The sequence below is a fragment of the Mesitornis unicolor genome, unplaced genomic scaffold, assembly GCF_000695765.1.
Source record: "Mesitornis unicolor isolate BGI_N332 unplaced genomic scaffold, ASM69576v1 scaffold17639, whole genome shotgun sequence".
Classification (NCBI taxonomy): domain Eukaryota; kingdom Metazoa; phylum Chordata; class Aves; order Mesitornithiformes; family Mesitornithidae; genus Mesitornis; species Mesitornis unicolor.
In genome coordinates, this window is record NW_010206716.1 from 1 (window position 1) to 7,803 (window position 7,803).

The window sequence follows — 7,803 nt, forward strand, 5'->3', positions numbered from 1 at the left end:
GAGGGCGAGACTGCACCTGCGGGGCCGCCTGCACCCCCAGAGCCCCTTATCCTGTATCCTACCCTGCATCCCATCCCATCCCATCCCCTCACCTTGCATCCCATCTATATCCTACCCATTCCCCACCCTTACCTCCTTAATTCTCATTTCCTCTGGTGATGCTGAGCACTCGCCTTCCTTGAGATCCAGGAGCTTGCGAGTTTGAGGGGGAAGCTCCCAGTACAACCTGTATCATCAGCTCTGGTCCCATTAAGGCTGGTGCTGAGCAGCAGCGTGGCAGGATCCGGTCCAATGCAGCCAGGAGGCAGCGGGGTGGTTGCAAAAAGAGAAAGTGCCTTGAAAATCCCAAAAAGGACCAAAAAGAGAGAGAAAGCCCTCAAGGCAGCACTGAACCAGCCCCATGATGCTCCGGGTCACACTCAGCCTCCTGAAACTGCTCTGAACCATGCCATGGTAGTGGGGGACAGGGTACCCAAACCTCTCCAAAACCACCCTGACACCACACACCATGCTCTTGGCAAGGAGCAGTGTACTCAAATCACCCCAAAGCCACCCCAAACCACCCACTGTGTAATAGCAATGGTTCAGCTGCCCAAACCACCCTGAAACCACCCCCACTGCTCCCCAGGCCCCAGCCAAGGACACAGCCTGTACCCAGCTGAGGACACCCCCTGGGGAGGACCAGACCAGGAACAAAACTGGTCCCAGCAGCACTGCTCACAGATCACTCATCACAGCCAGAGCTGCATCCCTTGCGTTCCTCCCCATCCCCATGCATGGAGTGGGGGGCCCCCATGGGCCGAGGTGGCAGCAGGCCATGGGAACGGGTCTAGTCTGGGGTGATGGTGCTTGGATGGAGCAGAGGGGGTGAGCATCCTCATTTCACAAGGATTTGGGGTTGTTTCCCAAAAATCCACGTCCCATGTCTGTCACCCATCACCATCTCCACAGTCCAGCTCACTGGTGTCACAAGGCCAGATTAAAACTCCCTGGCTGCTGCATGACCCCCCCTAAACACCAGGGGGGTGTGGGATTGGGGTACAGCTCATCTTAGATGGCCCTGCACCACCCTTCTCTCTCCAACACCCACAGCATCCTCAGCGCTAGACAATGCATCAGGTCCTGGGAAACAAAGAGGATGAGGGAGAGGATGTGGTCAGGCCCTGCCACACCATGGGGAGACCACGGCATGGGGATGCCACTGCCAATAGCCAGGACTTTGCAGTGGGGCCACACTGGGTTTTGGACAATAACCTGGGAGAATAGCAATGGGAGACGTAGCACAGGACAGTCCAGGGTGTGGGATCGCCACTGGAGACTGGTATCACAGCCAGAACCACGCCTGGGACGAGATGGAGGAAGGCAAGAGCCATCCTGGTGAATTAAAAATGGAGAAAGGCAGCAAGAAAAAGCTGGCAGGGAGCTGGGGGGCAGCAGGGAGTGGCAGGGAGGGATGAGCCAGTGGAGAACAAAGGGGAGCGATGGAGGGAGCGGAGAGGGTCGGTAATTGCCAGCGAAAAGGCAGAGCCAGCCGCGGCTGGGGGGAGAGGGGAAAATAATCACTTGAAAGAAACGGAGGATTCGGGAAGGGGGAAGAAAAGAAAAGGCGATAAATAATTAAAGGAGATCAAATGAGGCAGGCAGCAGAACAGGCCTAATTGCAAGGCTCCACACTGAGGTTCACCATCTCCTCCTGGTGCAGAAGAAAGAGCGGCCAGGAGCGGATCTGGGGTGCGGGGAGCACTGCTGGTGCGGCACAGCCCATCGCCCCTGATCAAAGCCTGGTGATGACTTTTGGGATGCTCAGCATCTCCATCTGAGCTGGCAAGGGAGCGGGGGAAAGGAAATGCCAGCTGACGGGGGGAGCAAAGCAAAGGCAGGAATGGGAAAGGCCCAGGATGTGATGGGGACCGGGTGTCCAATGGGGACTGGGTGTCCAAACAGCCCCACATACACCCAGGGTGACCTTGGGCCATTCGATCACGGCACAGTGGCTGGAGGCTTCATCGATTTGGGCTCAACCCCGTGGCCATGGGGCCTGCTTGGTGCTGGGGGAGTTGCCATCCAGCACAGGAGCCAGCCTTTGCTTTGCAAATCCAAAGGGAGAAGCTGCTGACCACGACTCCCCACTGCATCCCTGCCGTGACCACCTCCCAAAACCTCCCTTGTGCCACCATCCGATGTGTCCCAGGGTCCCCAAGGTCCCTGCAGGCAGCAGGTGCCAGGCCCGGGTGCATTAACCTCTCCTGACAGGCAGCCACGTCCCTGCCCTGCAGGAGTCCCTGCATATTAACTGCGCTGCGTTATCCGGCCATCTGTTCCCACAGCCAGGAAAAGAGCAGTCCCTTTGGGCTCCTTCATTAACAGGTTTCCCTGTAAATGCAAACAAACCCTCCCAGCTCAGCGCTGCGCTCCAGATCTGCTTTGTGGCACCCAGGAGGGAAGCGCGAGCTCGTGGGCATTTTGGTAAATGGAGAGCAGTGAATGCAGGGGGGGGATTTCACCCTCCCCATCGGTGGCCAGGTGGGAGGAGAGGCCTCTGCAGAGTCCAGACTACCCCTCAGATGGTTTCTGATGCTCACGGAGCCAGGAAAGCTTTGGCAAGGCAGAGCCTGCACCCAACTGCCTTCCTGATGTTTCCCTCTGCTTCTCCCTCTCCTAAATATCACCAAAATGCCATCCATGGTCCTCAGGCTGCGGGGGGTACCAGTGCTTCCCAAAGGCAAGCTGCTGCTGCCATCTCCTGGCTTTGGGGTGAGATGGGGCTCAGGGGGGCAGGTCTGTACCCCCACCCCTGGCAGGTGGGACCAGGGGCCTGATGTCTGGCCATTTGCAGTACCTGTGGTTATTGCTCTTAACACGCATCCCCAAGGAGGCGGCAGCTCTGTGCACATAAATGATGCTGCAATGGAAGATGTCAGATGCTTAAAGACATTAAAAACCTGCTTGGTAAAACGGGATGAAACCCAAGAGCTCTGAGCGGAGCAGGTTACTCACCTCCATGGGAGGTGAAGACCAAAGGCTGCTGGTGGCAGAGCAAGAGCCGTGACTCAGCGAGGTGACCACAGAGGATGAAGGTCGTGTGTCTCATCAGAGATACAGCACCAGGAAACAACTTCCAGGGCAAAGCATCACCTTATCTAGGTACAGCCACACAACTCCTCCTTCACCCAAGGAGGGGGACGTCCTGCTCTTTTCCCCCTCAGGAATCTGTTCAGAAAAGGGGTGGGATGTCCCACACTTACCTTTGCAAACCATCCCCAGGCTTCATAGCAATTGCATTATCCACCCCAGCAGAGCTTGGCCAGGGAAGCAGCACATTTGATCAAGCAGAGGACACCTACACAAGTCCATTTGTCACCCTCATCCAACCTCCTGGTCTCTGCCTTCACTGCAGAAAGCCACATGAAGGTGTCTCACCTCCTTTCCCAGAAGGAGAGCAGATTTCCAGGCACAGAGAATGGCTGCCACATCAAGCATGAGGCAAGGGATTGGGGGAAAAAACCCAAACCCAAAAAGCACACAGTGCAGAAGGAGAAGGGACACTGTTAACAATAAGGGGATTTGAAGGAGACCCTGAAGAATCTACGAGTCAGCAGGTGCAGGGAAATAATCCTCTTCCACCTCAGCTCCACTTACCCATGGAGTCCCTACTGGTACAAGCGAAGCTTTATGCTTGTCCATGCAATTCCCCCCAAACTTCGCTGGATTTGGACTGCTGACACAGGAAAAAGAGAGAATAACCTGAGCCACACTGCGAACCTCAAGTTCTAAAAATCCCCAACCTCAGAAATCTGCTGTCAGCTGTATTAAAAATAGCAGGACCAGAACAAGTGGATGCTGTTTTGAACAGTCCATGCTGTATTTACTAGCCCTGGCCAGGCACTGCTTCTCTGCGTCCTCCAGTTCTGACATCCACCCCTGCCCCCCTCCAACGCAGTCTTTAATTCTTTAATCTTTAATTCTATTAATACCACCTAATAATTACTTTGTTCCAAGCCTGCTGAGTAATGACTGCCGACGCTTCATTACTATTTCTGTAAAGAAACCAAGCTTTAATACATTGCATTTCTGCAGGGGAGTGACAAGAACCGTGTCTGCTCTCCTCTCTGCCTACATCTTCCACAGGGCAGGGAAAGAGCCAAGCATTTCATTCTCAGAGCAGCTTCAACAGCGGCACAGCTGTGGGATCCAGTTCAGAATGACAAACTAGACCAAAACAAACAAAACTAAAACAGTTCGGATAGCTCAGGAGAGTCAGAATACAAGTGGGAAGGGAAAAAGTCAGTGACCAAATAGCTTCTGCCACCTTTAGGTGTCTTCCTCAGCAGCTCCCACACGAGGTCTTGCTCAAACCACCACCTCAATTCCTCCAGAGGTGCTGGACTTTGACATTTCCTCCATCTAATCAAAATGAAGTCTGTTCCACTCAGAATTCAACCTACGTGGATTAAAGCGACTCAAAGCAGTGGGGTAAGCAGCCCCCAGAGAACGGAGGAAGAGCGAATTAATAGCTTCCTTCATTAAAGCTTACCTTCAAAGAAGTCAGCAACAGAACTCGTCATCACCATTTTCTTGCAGACATTTATTTTTATATTCACAAGAAGATGAATGTAAAAAGAAATGCATGTGGATGCTAAATCAAGGCTTTTGTTCCTAACTAGAAAGAAGCCGCTCTTGGCATTTTAATTATTTTCTTAGAGCAGAACTGACGTTTCAACCACTGTAATTTTTTTAAATACGTAAGAAATTACGGCAACCTAAGGTGACAAACGGAGGTACTGTCACCCCTTACATCACTTCACTTGGTTGTCCCTCTTGCAAGCCTCTTCACCCCATCTTGATCTTACTTGACCGTGCCTGGTTTCCCAGCTGCTGCACCAAACAAGAAGCCCAAGCCAAAAATCTCAGCAGCAGTCGAGCTGCAAGTAATCACCCCCTCATCCCTACTGGAACTGGTAATCTTTTGGAGACCTACAGCTTCTACTTTCACAAGACAAGCGCATCAGGACAATTCCAGGTGGTACACTGAAAAAATGAGGCCGTTTTATTGATGATTAGACTCTGCACTGGCAACAATCATTAAGCTAATACAGACGGACTTCAATCAAAGCATGAGCTTTGAATCCGAAGTCGTAAAGTGACATGAGGCCTTAATAAATTAAGGAAGTTGTAATTACTCTTCATGATCAACTCTTCACTTGAAGTTCTTCGCAAATTCCTCTCCTTTCTTAATAGAAGCCTTCAGCTCAGACATGGCCTCAGCAACCATTTTCTCTTCAAAGGGGGAGATCTTGCCAATACCAAGGTTCTTCTCAATTCCATTTTTCTGAGGGAAAAAGGATTTAAGGATTACCCATTCAGCCACTGACCTAGAGAGTGACTTAACAGCTCTGATTAAGTACTATCCAGCGGAGAGGGAGACCCAGTCTGGGACCTGTCATCTCTGCTCTGACAGCCCTGTGCCTCTGGTAAGGCTCAGAAGCCTCTTATTACCTGTAGCAACTTCTACAGCCTTCAGCTTCTCACGCACTGTTCACAGGTATGAAACTTGAAGTTAGCCCCTCAGCTCCTTCAAGAGGAGCACTCCTAGGTTTGAGATCTCATGCCCGCATCTGAACTCTTCCCCCTTAACAACCCGCTGCCTCCCTTCCCTCACCAGCCGGCACCTACGACAGCATACACCAGCATCCCAGCACCACAACAGGGCTGCAGCATCCTTGTTTTTCACTCCACCCACAGGGTAAGTGACAACGGGAACACTTAATTTGAGAGTTCAGTACAGGTCCTGAAAGCAATCTGTTAATCCTAATCCATGCTGTAGTTCCCCATGTGCCTCAATTTCTGAGGGATTTGCTTGTAGCAGATCAAGCTGAGGAGACAGGATTGCTGACTGCGGTTAATCATATGAAAGCCCTTCATAAACAGGCACTGACTTGAGGCAAGCGTGACCTCTTAAGCCAAGTCTGAATCTCTGGTTACTCAGTGACCCACAGTCCAAGAGCAGATAAAAGCAGCAGCATCCCTGTCAAGCATGAGGTATATGCCTAAGTCCAATACCCAAATATTCAAGAACTCTTAAAGCCAGGCTCAGCTGTTAACTTCAGCGATATCTAGCATTAGACTAAATAGAAATCACTGAGGAAAACCCGCAAGACTAAATCAGTGGCTGCTGTTTATAATCCCCATCATTTAAAGTACGTACGCCCAGTAGCAGAGGTGTAGAGAAGTATGGGCTTTCCGTCTCTTCTGACCGGACAAAGGCACATTCAATAACCCCTTCCTTTCCATTCATTGCATCCACCAGAGAGAACACAAATCGAGCACCAGCATAGGCCATAGACAAGGTGGCAGACCCTGTAAAAGTTAAAATCACTTTTAGAACAGACCACATGGGAATTTGGTATTTTCTTTCGCATCAAAGGTTCCACACTGATGTGCTGACGGCGCTGCGGTGTCATCGACTTCAAGCTCCCAGCCCGTTTATGGTAAAGCAACAGCTTTTGGCCAGCTACATGCTACTTAGTTGGCGGGATTTATAGGAAGAAACAGCGTCATTTGACAGAGAAGATTCTTTTTAAAGCCATACATGGCACGGCATCAGTTAATACTTAGTCTTACCTACATACCAAGCTGCTTCTTGTACCACCATTCAGGCAGTTGCTGACATGGCAGAGCAGCTAGATCTGTAATCAGCTGCCTGTAATTCTGCACCGCAGTTGTAAATAAGATTAAACTGAAGAGGGCTGCATCCATTCAGCTGGCCAGCAAGAATTACCTGGAAACTGTAAGAACTAACCTGCTCCTGCTTTAGCTTTCACAACTTCAGTGCCAGCCTCTTGAATTCTCCCTGTGAGCTTTTCCAGTTGATCCTGAGGAAAGTCCACTTTTGGTGTGCACTAGATTGGGAAAAAAAAGGAATTACTAGCAGACACCAGGACCTCTCCAGATTCAGCGTAAGCATCTGCACGATGCTTTTTTACCATTACAGTTGTTACCAACAGTTCCCAATGGGGAAAAATCAGTTACCACAGCTCCCAGATGCTGTGACAAACTGACCAGTGGAAGCGTTCACCTGGGCTGCTGGTTACTGCATGGACAGTAACAGCAATCAAGCGATGTCTAGCTTGTTCAATGAGAAACCACACCTTCAACTGGTTTTACTGGGACTGAGTTGTGGTGTCTAGCTGCTTGCGGGGCTAAACCACAACACAGCAAAACCAGGGCTTGCCATGATTACTTGCTACTGTGCAGTCCTTTGCACTAGACGGATGCCCTCCAAGCGTGTAACAGGCCTTAGGAATTTCAAAAAGCCACCTTGTAAATATTTGGGTCACTGTGGCATTATGGAAGTCAAGAGCCTTAGGAAGAATCCAGCCTGCCAGCAGTACTTTGGAATTTACTGAACCTTCAGATGCAGCTATGCAAGTACGCGAAGCACAGCTGCCTCTGTCCCGACTGACAAAAGCATCCTCTCAGCGTTCAGCTGCTCCAAAGCCCTTGCTGTTATTCCCTAAGAATGCCCATCTGTGAAGGACACTTCATGCCTCACTTAGGGCAAAGCTTTTTCCCCTCTTTCATATACTCCCTGGCCATATCCCAGCCACCTCCTCACAATGCTGCAGCCTGCTTCAGAACTGCATTTCATCCTGGCTCAGATGTACGAAGGGAGCCTCTCTCCGCCTGCCAGTCATTACCGAAGCATTCCTCCCCCCACACCTCGAGCTATGCCTCTTCATTTCAACGCTGCGTGTTGAAGTGGTGTTTCCAGTCCACCACGACAGAATCAATTTCATTTTCCTG

At 50.9% G+C, this 7,803-nt stretch overlaps 1 protein-coding gene across 1 annotated transcript in view; it reads right to left on the reverse strand.

Annotated features, from left to right (window-relative positions):
• Positions 1 to 5,021: 5,021 nt before the first annotated feature.
• The window catches only part of MDH2 (malate dehydrogenase 2, NAD (mitochondrial)), a gene marked incomplete at its 5' end in the record, with an annotated part of 6,445 nt that continues 3,663 nt past the window's right edge, over positions 5,022 to 7,803 (reverse strand). Inside the window, 3 exon segments of the mRNA XM_010191878.1 lie at positions 5,022 to 5,329; positions 6,206 to 6,357; positions 6,800 to 6,899. Coding sequence (XP_010190180.1) covers positions 5,198 to 5,329; positions 6,206 to 6,357; positions 6,800 to 6,899 — 384 coding nt within the window.